Source organism: Ovis canadensis, chromosome 3 (assembly GCF_042477335.2).
Source record: "Ovis canadensis isolate MfBH-ARS-UI-01 breed Bighorn chromosome 3, ARS-UI_OviCan_v2, whole genome shotgun sequence".
Classification (NCBI taxonomy): domain Eukaryota; kingdom Metazoa; phylum Chordata; class Mammalia; order Artiodactyla; family Bovidae; genus Ovis; species Ovis canadensis.
In genome coordinates, this window is record NC_091247.1 from 219634093 (window position 1) to 219647958 (window position 13866).

Consider the following 13866-nt stretch of genomic DNA (forward strand, 5'->3'; position numbering starts at 1 on the left):
GAGAAGTAATAAAACTTTGGCATGCCTCACGTTGAGCCCAGAGTTGAGGGCCGCAGTCTGTAGATACTGGATTTCCAAGCCAGCGGTTTTTAAGCTTGTATCCACCACGTGTGACTGCTGCTGTACTGGGAGGCGCTTATGGAATCTTCCTGGCAGGTCTGTGACAGATCTGTTTGCTCGTACTGCGTTCTCGGGTGTTTGGCCCTTACCCTGGACTCTCCTGAGCAGTCTGATAAACTGAGTTATTGACGACAGAGGCAGTCATCCAAAATGCAGACAAAGGTACAGTCGTAGGAGCCAGATGGCTTCCCGCTGGTGTTTATATGCAGTTTATGTTCCCCTTGGCTGCGCCTCCCTGGATGTTTTTAATGAAACCTATTTTCCTAGAGAAATCTGCACAGCGGGGCTGGTCTTGCACAGCAGAGAGTTCTCGTGTGTGTGTGTGGCGTGGCCCAAGCTCTGCCTCGGTGCTCACAGGTCTCTTCCTATGTCCTCCGCCCTCTTGAGTGAGTGAAGGTGTGCAGGGCTCTGAGCCAGAATCAGGTGACGTGGGTGCTGTGCCGTCTTCTGTTTATTAGCTGTGATGGAGGGCGAGGCCCCTAGTGCCTCTAGGCCTCTGTGCTCTCACCTGTGTGGAGTCGACTATCACCCCGACAGGTGTTCTGGTTTTCTGTAAAGGCAGGACACAGATGTTGAGCCTCATTTATTACGGCCAGACCAGAACAATCCTGTATAGTGTGTATGAGTGTGTGCATGCTCACGTGTGAGTTCCCTCTTTGTGTCCCTGGGTTGCCAGACATTAAATCCCACACTTTTACTTTTCTCCTTTAGCTACTAATAAACTTTTTATACAGACAAATAACTGTCTTTTGCCAGTATTTTCTTTGTAACCATTTTTTCAGGGGTTATATTGAAATCATGTTTTCTCCACAACACCTATCTCTAATTAATGAAGTAGTACTTTTTACTTCTAGATAGCTGTTTGATTTTTTTTTTTTAGCAGTACAAATGATAGGGATTAAAATTTCCAGTTAAAATGTCAATAAGCTTTTGTTTTTGATGGTGAAAACTTAAGGAAACAGTCTGAGACTGTTTCATGCAGATTGTGCATTTGACCTTAGAGGTGGGGTCTCTAGCCTTAAATGCTCTGACTTCACGCTAGGAAGAGGACTGCTGTTTTCTGTAGTAAAGTTGCATTAAGGTTTTCTCCCTGTGAAGTGACCATATAAATTTTAAAACTTATTTTTAATTTGAGGATAATTGCTTTACAATGTGTTAGTTTCTGCTGTACAGCAAAGTGAATCAGCTATACATATCCATAGATGCCCTTCCTCTTGAGCGTCCCACCCACCCCTCATCCTGCCCCTCTACGTCAGCACAGAGCGCCGAGCTGAGCTCCGTGTGCTGCACGGCAGCTTCCCAGTAGCTGTCTGTTTACACACATTAGTGTCTGTATGTCAGTGCTGCTCTCCCAGTTTGTCCCATCCTCCCCTTCCCCTGCTGGGTCTGCAGGTCCGTTCTCTATGTCTGTGTCTCTATTCCTGCCCTGTGGATAGGTTCATCAGTATCGGTTTTCTAGATTTGGCAAAACTCTATTAGTCTTTGCCCTGCTTCATTCCGTACTCCAAGGCCAAGTTTGCCTGTTACTCCAGGTGTTTCTTGACTTACTACTTTTGCATTCCAGTCCCCTATAATGAAAAGGACATCTCTTTTGGGTGTTAGTTCTAAAAGGTCTTATAGGTCTTCATAGAACCATTCAACTTCAGCTTCTTCAGTGTTACTGGTTGGAGCATAGGCTTGGATCACTGTGATATTGAATGATTTGCCTTGGAAACGAACAGAGATCATTCTGTCATTTTTGAGATTGCATCCAAGTACTGCATTTTGGACTCTTTTGTTGACCATGATGGCTACTCCATTTCTTCTAAGGGATTTCTGCCCACAGTAGTAGATACAATGGTCATCTGAGTTAAATTCACCCATTCCAGATCAGCCCTGGGATTTCTTTGGAAGGAATGATGCTGAAGCTGAAACTCCAGTACTTTGGCCACCTCATGCGAAGAGTTGACTCATTGGAAAAGACTCTGATGCTGGGAGGGATTGGGGGCAGGAGGAGAAGGGGACGACAGAGGATGAGATGGCTGGATGGCATCACTGACTCGATGGACGTGAATCTGAGTGAACTCCGGAAGTTGGTGATGGACAGGGAGGCCTGGGCGTGCTGCGATTCATGAGGTCGCAAAGAGTCGGACACTACTGAGTGACTGAACTGATACATATGTGTAGCCAACTAACTTTAAGGAAATGTCTTCCCCAAAACCTAGACAGCTTGCACAGCCCTCCTAGTGTCTTCTGTATCCTGATGTGTTCTGTATCTATTCCCTGGTGGCTCAAGTGCTAAAGTATCCACTTGTAACACAGGAGACCCGGGTTCAATCCCTGGGTCGGAAAGAGCCCTTGGAGAAGGAAATGGCTCTCCCCACTCCAGTATCCTTACCTGGAGAATCCCATGGACAGAGGATCCTGGCGGGCTACAGTCCATGCGGTCACAAAGAGTCTGACTCGCCTGAGCAACTGACATTTTCACTTTGACTTTCCAGGAATACACAGAAAAATTTTGTAATGTCATCTAGATTATTTCTAGCCTCCTTTCTCACAGGTGTAGAAGAGGAGCCATGCAGTTTATGTGGACCCAGGAAATTAGTAACTTTATATTTTACTTGATTCTGGTACAAGCTATTTGTGGCTAAAATAAGCAGTTGATAGCAGAAATTAATCAAGTAATGGTCTCCACAAAAAAAAAAAAAATAGTTTTCAGTGCTTACTTCCGATTTTGAACTCTTAGTTTTAGTGTTGTGTTACCAGGAAATCACGTAAATAGAATCGATCATGAGATAAACATCGGCCCCTGCACAGCCTCTTTCCAGCCTCTGTGACTCACGTGATGGAGGTTCTCCCAGCAGGGGGACGTTGTCACTTCGCTTTGATAACATACACCCACATTTTATTGATGTCGGAGTTCTCAGGCTCCACAGTGGAGTAATGAGTACTTAATATAGGACTTATCTACCCACACCCTCTGCGAAAATTGAGACGGCTTGAAAAAGAAGCATTTCTCTCACGTTATTGTGTTTCCACTCTTTTCAAATTTATCTCCAGTTGAAGATGTGTCAGCCACAGCATGCTATTCCTAGAAACGTAAAGGCAGCCGCCAGCGGAGGGGCACAGCCAGTCAACGTGAATCCAGCTCCTCGGCGAGTTGGCCTTAACTGTACGGGTGTTCGGGAGCCCCATGCAGCATCAGACATTATGGAGCATCCTAGAGGAATGTGAAGCTATTTTGAAGGACATTAAAGAAAACTTTTTTTTGTAAATTTCTCACCCATGGGAGCACATTAATTATTTAAAGTGTCATTTGTTGATTTTTCAAAAAAATATATATGTTTTAAAACACATGTCACTGGACCAGATTATAGTTGGGACATGTGAGCTCTAGCCCTCTGGCCAAGGATCAAACCTGGGTTTATTGCATTGGGAGCATGGAGTCTAAGCCAGTGGACCACCAGGGGAATCTCATCATTTGCTGATTTTATTTGGCACTGTTGGAGAAATCCAGCAGTGCATCAAAAGGCAAGAAATCAAGAGACTCCCCGAGCTAAGCAGTAGTTTGTACAGTTTCTTCTTTGTGACTTTTGCTAAGGTTTGGGTTCCTCATAGTGTCAGGAGGCTAACAGACAGCAGTGGTATCTGACAGTTCCCAGATAACATACTGCTTAATTCAGTGCTCTTTGTTACCATTAGGTCACCTCAAGAATCACTTATATCTTTTTTTCAATAAACAGAATAGGAAGTTAAAACTAATGTTATCATATAAGTCATGTGCATTTAAATGGAAACTAGACAAACAGAACTTTTACGTTGCTGTTTTGGTGGCCTCTGGTTCATTTTGAAGTGCCTGGTGGAGTTAGCTCTACTGTTCTTCTCATCTTGGATTTTACCAGACCCCGCCTCCCTCAGCCCCTGATCATCTGAGCTCTGCTCCATCACCGCCACACTGTCCAGGGCTTTCTTGCCTTAACCTAGCTCTTCAGCTCCTCTTTTCCCTTTTATGTTTCCTACTAGATCACCAGAGTTTACAGATTCATGTCTCTTCCTTCACCCCTTCAGCAAATACTCACTGAGTGTCTACCCTGGGCCCTGGCACTGAGACACATTCTCTCTTTACCTCTGAAACCGCTTTGACCTTCTTTGCCTATTAATCTGGCCCTGGCGTCTCCCGACAACCCTCTCTGGTGATCGTGGCCATTGTTTAGTTGCCAAGTTGTGTCTAATGCTTTGCGACCCTGTGGGCAGCAGCCCATCAGGCTCCTCCGACCGTGGGGCTCTCCAGGCAAGAATGCTGGAGTGGGTTGCCATGTCCTTCTCCAGGGGATCTTCTGGACCCAGGGATCGCACCTGTGTCTCCTGAGCTGGCAGGTGGTTTCTTCACCTCTGAGCCACCTGGCAAGCCCTTCTGGTGATCAGTAAATGTTTATTCTGCGCCTTGGAGTAGGAGGGCAGACTCTCAGCTGTCCTGTTTCCTGCTGCCGCTGTCCGGCACAGCCTTATAGGAGCCTCTGCTTCCTCAGGGCTCAGGCTGTTCAGCTGTGGTGTGAAGCTTTTCCATGAAGTGTTTCCTGCCTCGCTGACTTGAGCACCCACATGGATAACCCATCTGTCTGTCCTCTCCAATTCCTGGCCCGAGAGGTCACTGCCTCCACGGCCTTTCTTCATCCCACATCTGACATCCTTGACCTTATTACTGTAATCCACCTCCACCCACCTCGTGACAGTCCCTTCCTCTCAGATCACTTTCCTGTCACCTCAGCTTTCAGGGTCCCATGACAGCTGTCTTTCTGTGTCGTTAGAGCCCCTGTGTCTTTTTTCACTTTATCCTAGCCCCTCTCTGTTCAGCTTAGATTCCTTAGTCCATTGTTTTAGTCATTCTCATCTTAACTCTAAATCCTATTGCTCCTCTGTTTCGTCCCATCCTTTGGTACCTTCTTGTTGCTTTGGGGAGAAAAGCCCAAACCCCTCGTGAGGCCTTCTCAATCCTTCTGCGTCTGACCACTTCCTGCCTCTCCTGCACATGGCCTCCCTTCTTTCCATGTTCTCAGGGCTTTGCTTTCATCTTTTTTATCTTCTCAGATAGATGCATGTCTATATGCACTTTCGTACTCCAGGGCTTCTAAACACGCCAGGCCTGGGGGCTGGAGTGCTGTTTTCCTCCGCACCAGCTCCTTGACTTCCTTGGGGGATCTTTCCCTCAGTCCCCCACAGCACAGACGAAGGCCTCATGCTGCTTATCCTCATGGCATCCTGTGCTTCCTTCAGTTCAGTCAGTTCAGTCGTGTCCGACTCTTTGTGACCCCATGAATCACAGCACGCCAGGCCTCCCTGTCCATCACCAACTCCCAGAGTTCACTCAGACTCACGTCCATCAAGTCGGTGATGCCATCCAGCCATCTCATCCTCTGTTGTCCCCTTCTCCTCCTGCCCCCAATCCCTCCCAGCATCAGAGTCTTTTCCAATGAGTCAGCTCTTCGCATGAGGTGGCCAAAGTACTGGAGTTTCAGCTTCAGCATCATTTCCTCCAAAGAAATCCCAGGGCTGATCTCCTTCAGAATGGACTGGTTGGATCTCCTTGCAGTCCAAGGGACTCTCAAGAATCTTCTCCAACACCACAGTTCAAAAACATCAATTCTTCGGCGCTCAGCTTTCTTCACAGTCCAACTCTCACACCCATGCATGACCACTGGAAAAACCATAGCCTTGACTAGACGGAACTTTGTTGACAAAGTAATGTCTCTGCTTTTGAATATGCTATCTAGGTTGGTCATAACTTTCCTTCCAAGGAGTAAGCGTCTTTTAATTTCATGGCTGCAATCACCATCTGCAGTGATTTTGGAGCCCCCAAAATAAAGTTTGACACTGTTTCCACTGTTTCCCCATCTATTTCCCATGAAGTGATGGGACCAGATGCCATGATCTTCGTTTTCTGAATGTTGAGCTTTAAGCCAGCTTTTTCACTCTCCTCTTTCACTCTCATCAAGAGGCTCTTTAGTTCCTCTTCACTTTCTGCCATAAGGGTGGTGTCACCTGCATATCTGAGGTTATTGATACTTCTCCCGGCAATCTTGATTCCAGCTTGTGTTTCTTCCAGCCCAGCGTTTCTCATGATGTACTCTGCATATAAGTTAAATAAGCAGGGTGACAATATACAGCCTTGACATACTCCTGTTCTTATTTGGAACCAGCCTGTTGTTCCATGTCCAGTTCTAACTGTTGCTTCCTGACCTGCATATAGGTTTCTCAAGAGGCAGGTCAGGTGGTCTGGTATTCCCATCTCTTTCAGAATTTTCCACAGTTTCTTGTGATCCACACAGTCAAAGGCTTTGGTGTAGTCAATAACGCAGAAATAGATGTTTTTCTGGAACTCTCTTGCTTTTTCCATGATCCAGCGGATGTTGGCAATTTGATCTCTGGTTCCTCTGCCTTTTCTAAAACCAGGTTGAACATCTGGAAGTTCACGGTTCACGTATTGCTGAAGCCTGGCTTGGAGATTTTGAGCATTACTTTACTAGCGTGTGAGATGAGTGCAATTGTGTGCTTCCTTACATGAATCTATTCACGATTTCACATTGCTGAATGTGAGTAATGAACGATTGTATCTTTGTGTGGACTCTGAGCGCAAGGGCAGTCGGGAAACATGTATGTCTGTCAAGCCCTGGCAGTATAACACAGTGCCCGGCACATGGGGGAGGATTAAGTATCTGGATGGGGGAAGAAAAAGGGGAGAAAAGAAGGATAGAAAAATGCAGAAGTGGGCCTGGGAATGCTCCCTGGGGGATCGTTAGATGCAGTCGTGGAAAGCTGTCTTAGGACTTTTTTGAACGCTGGTGCCCTATGGCAGAGCAGCAGCATCTGTGCACTCAGTGGCACCTCACTGCCTCAGTTGGACTCCTATCTCTGCCTCTTCTGGCTGTGTGACCCGGAATAAGGCACTTAAACCCACTACACCCTCTTCTGTAGAATTGAGGATAATATTAATACGACCTCACAGGATCCTTGTGAGAATTTAATGAGACAACACATGGAAAGTGCTTAGAACATTTCAAAGGACTCAAATAGTATCAGTCACTGTTACTCTTATTATAATAGCTGTAACTGTTCCATATTCATAAAATAGTGCACTGCTGGTGTATATCTTACCAAAGAAGTACCATGTGTTGGCCAGAAGAACATACTGGGATAAAGAGAAGATTTCTTATATAAGTACTAGCATAAATCTCTTGGGAAATCTATAAATTCAGATTCTCATATGAGTACTGATTGTGAGACACCTACAGCAGTTTGTTAGGAGACGGTAGTGGAACGTGTGCGTGCAGGTATGTGTGTCTGTTCTCATTCATGCTTCAGTCAGGCTTCTCAACTCAGGGGCTAGGTGACTTTTTTTTTCTTGGTGATTGTGTGGCAGAGTGAGTCTTAATCTAGAATTTTGTTGAAATCAGGAAAACGAGTGGACTTGCCGTGTGAAAATCTGACTTACCAGTGAATGCCTAACCTCTAAATAATCTTCTTTTTGTGCCCTTCCTTTTTCCTTTTGATTGTTTTCCCTTTCTCTTTGGAGACTTAGGCCACCTATCTTCCCAAGGAATTCTAACAAGATTTTCCAGAAGCATCTTGAAAACTGCAGACAGCGTTTTGCTCTTGGTTGTGGGAAACGTGGAGACACAGCTTTGCCAGCCCCGCGGCACCCAGGCTCTTTGCTGCCTAGGGAAACCGGCCCGTGGTGAAACCATAACTTGTTCCCTTTAGATTCTGAGTCGAAGTTTATTAGCTTGTGATTTAAGCAAACCATCTGGTGCTGCTGGCACTGCACACTGTCCGCCTAGAGCTCCCTCCTTAATGTCTTAGTGGAGGCAGTTTAGGTTACATACTTGAATCCCTGCTCTGGTCTGGACTTTTTTCTTTTAATGTCTTAAAACATGTGCTTTTGAAAATCATACTGTGACCCGAAGCACATTTTAAAATTGTGGAGAATTTCTTCATTGTTTGGTGTGGTATGTATTACTTCTTTTCTTCTACTCAGCTTTCATTACCTTCATGTCTCAATTGTTGTTCAGTTGCTAAGTTGTGACTCCATGGACTGCAACACGCCAGGCTCCCCTGTCCTACACTATCTCCTGGAGCTTGCTCAGACTCATACCCATTGAGTCAGTGATGCCATCCAACCATCTCATCCTCTGTCACTCCCTTCTCCTCCTGCCCTCAGTCTTTCCCACCATCAAGGTCTTTTCCAATGAGTCAGCCCTTTGCATCAGATGGCCAAAGTATTGGAGCTTCAGCATCAGTCCTTCCAAGAATACTCAGGACTGATTTCCTTTAGGATTGACTGGTTTGATCTCCTTGCAGTCCAAGGGACTCTCAAGAGTCTTCTCCAACACCACAGTTCAAAAGTATCAATTCTCTGGCTCTCAGACTTCTTTATGATCCAACTCTCACATCCATGCATGTCTACGGTGTCTGTACCCAAAACTACATTAACAACTTTTGTAAGGTGGGCATGAAACGGGATGAATGTCCGAGTGGAGACAGCTGACTGTGTTCTCTGGGACTGTGGAAAAGTAACAGAAAGCGAAGAATTTCAATTTGGCTTTGAAGCTGTTTCCCTGGCTTGGAGCCAGAGTATAAATCAGGTGATTAGTTGGAAGTCCTGGTTTACGGGACCATTCTTACATTAGATGCCAAAATGCTTTAAAAGCTATTTGGATAAATGTATGATCTGAGGTGGAACTACCTTGAGGGTCTGGCACGCAAATGGATGGGAAATTAAGCAATCCTTAAGAAAGCGATGTTTTACTAACAAGGAGAATTCTGTGAGTTTAACTTCGGAATGAAAGGTAACACATGTCTGTAACCATGGCAGACTAGATGCTGGGAAAATAATTCCAGAGAAACAGTTGAGGATGGCTAATAAAATACGCATTCATACATTGTCAAGAATGTAGGACATTCTCAGGCCAGGGGGTAAATTGAGAGGGAATTCAAAGATAAGTTATTGTTAAGCTGTTGAACTTAAATGCTGGGTTTTCGTCTTGGCAGGATGGAAGAAAAGGTCCATGGTAGCCTAAGGTGAAGAGTCTAACAGACAATCAGTTCTCCCTTTTTCTAAAAAGGGTCCATGATGCGCAGAATTGGTCCTATGAAAACACTAAGAAAATTAACTGGCCTTTGGTGAGACTAAAGAGAAAAAGAAGGCTCAGTGAGCAACGGTTGGAATGATACAGGGCTCATAAGTCCTGCAGGTATTAAAAAGAACAGGGATATCATTGCCAGTATGAAATGCCAAGAAAAATGAAACTTTAGCAAAACTAGCTAAATATGAAAAAGAAAACCTGGAAAAAAAGAATTGGTAATAAAATTTTTCCCCACTAATTTCAAGCCCAGAGAGTTATATTGGTGATTTTTAATAAACATAAAGGAGCAGATAATTTCATTCTTACAGTAACAATTCCAGAAACTAAAAAAGGAGGGACACGTTTTCGAAGGCCAGCATAATTTCCCATCAAAACTTGACAAAGCTAATACAGGAAAGGAAAAGTTTAGGCCTGTCTCAACCATGAACATAAATATAAAAATTCCTAAACAAAATATTGCCAGTCCACAAATAGTGTATGTGAAAAAGAAATGCTTGAAGTGAGGTTTATTCCAGGATTACAATACTGCTATCATCAGAAGATGAATTGCTGTCGTTTGGCACAATAAATTCCACTATTTTCACGCAGTGGAATATCAGACAGTAATGAGAACTACAGTTTTGCCCAGCAATGTAGATGAATCTCACATATATAACCCCAGTGCTTAAAAGTATATACTGTGTAATTCCATTTGTATAATGTTAAAACAAATAGACTAAACTAGAATGTTGCAATATGGTTACACTTTACCTAGGAAAGGGATATGAGAGTGGGGGTCCTGGTGATATTCTGGTTGTTGGTTTGCGAGCTCTTTACATAGATTTGTTCACTTAGAACTCTTCAGATTGTACATTTATTATTTGTGTGTTTTTAGCTCAATAAAGGTTTACTAAAATCTTTAGATACATAAGAGTATGTGTAGAGTGGGCTTGGGGCTTTCCTGCTGGCTCAGTTGGTAAAGAATCCACCTGCAATGCAGGAGACCTGGGTTTGATCCCTGGGTTGGGAAGATCCCCTGGAGAAGAGAATGACAACCCACTCCAGTATTCTTGCCTGGAGAATCCCATGGACAGAGGAGCCTGGTAGGCTTCAGTCCATGGGTCGCAGAGAGTCAGACATGACTGAGCGACTGTAACTTTCACTTTGCAGAGTGGGCTTATGTTTGTATAGAAAGAGGAAGAATAATGTATTATACATGCTTATGTATGTATAAGGTACCCCTTCAAGTTACCTAAGAAACTGATACCATAGCTTGCCTGGAGCAGTGAAAGACAGGATATGAATTAAACTGATAATGCGGAGTCATCTTTATTGACAGTCTTCAAAAAGGCAAAGCTTTTTTGTTGTAAAGCTTGCAGATATGTGAGTACATATCCGAGGAGATCTGCATAATAACAGAAGTCTCAGAGCAGGTGGGACAGTCAGGATGCTATTAGCTGAGAACAGTAACTTGACCACTTCTGAAAAGATACTCAAAGTAATTCAAGCGCCAGCAAACTAAATGTATCTGTTTACTGTTCATTTTTAACAGCTGTTTGTTGTTGTTCAGACGCTCAGTCGTGTCCACTTCCTTGTGACCCCATGGACTGCTCACACCAGGCTTCCCTGTCCTTCACCATCTCCCAGAGCTTAATCAAACTCATGTCCATTGAGTCAGTGACGCCATCCAACTGTCTCATCGTCTGTCGTCCCCTTCTGCTCTTGTCCTCAATCTTTCCCAGCATCAGGGTCTTTTCCAGTGAGTCTGCTGTTACCAAACTACTTACATTCACCTTTACCTCTGAAAAGGATTGTATTAATAACCAGGATTATTTCTTGTCAGTAGTCTTCTTCTGATTGGTATACTTGGCTGTTTGGTTATCTTGCTGAGGTTGCTTTTAGCTGATAACAGATACTTTTTGTCAGCATAATTTGGCCTCTGAATTAAGGTGAACTTGTTTATTTAAATAATTCTAATTTTGGAAGCACATGTGGAGATAACTGATAAAGTGCTGACCTTGCTCTCCTAGCTTCTTGTTTCTTCTCAGCATCTGTCCTCTTTCTCTCTGGTGTGTTTACAGGTCTTTCTCAAGCATCCTGTCTCTTCTCCATCTGGTCATAGAGATATATTTCTACTTTTCTTCCTGCCTTTCTTGAGAAAACTCTACCTACCTGGCTCTAGAGCAAGAAATTATCTGATTGAATTCTAGCTGTTTGTTTAACTCAAAATTCTTGGTGATGGTGTAAACAGAAGAACCTCAGTTTGAACAAATAAAAGTGACTCATTTATGTTTATTCTGCATCTGGTATTAGTCAAGCTTATGGCTTTTATGTCCTAAAACCCTTCTAGAAATGTTTATTAAGATTTTGGTCCTTATATTTTTATCTGCATTATAGTGTTATTTCCATGGAAGTTTCTGGACTATTTCCAAGTAAGTGCCTTTAAAGGGGTTGTCTGTGGCAGACTGTTACTTCTTGAACTGATGCTCTTGGATTTATCAAAAAGAAAATGAAGTTCTTTGTGTCCTGAAGTGGAAATGATTAAGAGTGGCCGCGGGAGATGTAGTTCTTTACCTGCCGTGTGTGTGACCCAGTGAGAGCAGGATTTTCCGACGTGCATGTCTTCAGTGTTGTTGGCCCGGGTGCTGCCCACCACCCAGCTCCTCCGACTGTCTCCAGCCTGGGCCCTCAGTTTCTGACTTCTCCATATCTCCCGCAGGTGGAGGAGTTACTGATGGCCATGGAGAAGGTGAAGCAGGAGCTGGAGTCCATGAAGGCGAAGCTGTCCTCCACTCAGCAGTCGCTGGCCGAGAAGGAAACACATCTGACCAACCTCCGGGCCGAGAGAAGGAAGCACTTGGAGGAAGTTCTGGAGATGAAGTAAGTGTTTTTACCGTGTTCTCCACTCGCTAGCAGTGCTGGTCCTCGTCACTTTCATCTTCTGCCCCTTGGTTACCCCAACCCACTTAAGGCTAACCTGCTCCTTAGATTTGGGACAAATCCTGGTCAAATAGAAACAGATTTTGCCTCCTTCTCCTTGAAAAATAAGTCCTCTAGAGGACTATGTATCTATGTATCTGTGTCCAGTTGTATCTCTGAAACTCCTAAAACCTTCTGCAAAGTTCAGACAAGTCGTTGTTCCTGAGGTCTCATGATGGCTGCGCAACTTTAAAACTATTTTTTATTGTAAACATTTCCAGAGGTTCACAAAAGTAGAGACAGTAGTGTCGTGAACCTCCTCATACCACCCCAATATGTAATCATTAATATTTGCCAGTCTCCGGTCAGTTTCTACAACGTTGCCACTTTTTTGTTTGTTTTGGCCACGTCAGGTGGCATGCAGGATCTTAGGTCCCCAGCCAGGGATCAAACTTATGCCCCCTGAAGTGGAAGCACAGACTGTTAACCACTGGAATGCCAGGGAAGTCCCCCAAATTGTCAGTTTTCTTTACCTACTTTCCCCTCCTCTGGTGGCTTCCTGAGCCGGTCTGTGTGAAGCTGTAGACATTTGCTACATGGGATACAGCTGCTGTTGCTCTGTGTTCTAAAGAGTCTTGCTTTCCTACTGTCTGGAATGGGTGTGTCTCTTTTGAGTCCCCTTAAGACTGTCTCCATCACTGTTCCCAGCCCCCAGGCCCGGGCAGTTGTCCTGCTCTCATTTTCCCTAAACCAGGGCTCTTCTGGGACCTCTCTGCCACCTTCATGACCTCTGCAGTCACCCGCGATCTTGTTGTCTTCTCTTCTGACCCAGGGGAGACACTGTCCTTCAGTAAGCTACCTGCCTGCTTCTGTCACAGGTTTAAACTCCAGTTCCCTCCTCTGCAATCCTTCTCTGTTCGTTTTCTTTCACCCAGTCTTTGGTTGCTACTGGTTCCTTCTCTGCCTAAATCCACAGTCTCCTTGACCTAAAGTAAATAGACGTTCTGAGCCCAGCCAGTGCTTTAAGCTGACATCATCTCTTCTTTCCTCCTACTTTGAACCGTCAGTAAATGTTGGCTGTGACAGTTCAGAGAAGCTGAGGGTCTGCTGTGACACCTCAGTGTGTGTTTTCATGGGGCGTGATTGTTGTGATGTCATGACAGGGGCCAGGAGTTGAGGAAACAGATGATGAAAGTTGAACACTTTCCCATTGCAAAGGGATGGACCCAAAGAACCCATTTCAGTCCCTTGTTCATTATTATTTTGGAGAGCCTAGTTCTGCAGTACATCAGGAAATAATAAAATTCAGAAAGAAGTAGCAGAATTGTCTTTATTCACTGACAGTATGATCATCAAGCAACACATAAAAATTAGTTGTTTTTCTCTGTGTTCACAACCAGCAAATGGAAACTGAAATGTTAGGAAATATTACTTACGGTGACATCAAAATACGTAAAGCACTGCAGAATAAATTTTAACAGAAGTGGCACAAGATGTCTACATAGAAAACCACAAAATATTACTGAGAGAAAATAAAAAATATCTAAACAAATATAGGGATATACCTAGTTCACGATTTGAATTATTCAAAGTTTAAGCTGCCCATTTCCCCCAAGTTCATTTATTATTGCAGCACAATCCCAGCCAGTGTCACAGGGAGCTTTTTGTAGAAACTCACAAAACTGGAATTTTAAATTTGCATTGAATTGCGCTGGATCTAGCCAAAAAG

General features: G+C 44.1%; 1 protein-coding gene across 13 annotated transcripts in view; it reads left to right on the forward strand.

The window, feature by feature from the left end:
- ERC1 (ELKS/RAB6-interacting/CAST family member 1) overlaps positions 1 to 13866 on the forward strand; it is a 272710-nt gene that overhangs the window by 143530 nt on the left and 115314 nt on the right. For all 13 annotated transcript variants that reach the window (XR_011256198.1, XR_011256200.1, XR_011256197.1 and 10 more), the window contains one exon: positions 11938 to 12098. Coding sequence is in view for 7 of the 13 variants with exons in the window: in XM_069585925.1 (XP_069442026.1) it covers positions 11938 to 12098 (161 nt within the window). In the remaining 6 variants the exon portion in view is untranslated. The remainder of the gene's footprint in view (positions 1 to 11937; positions 12099 to 13866) is intronic.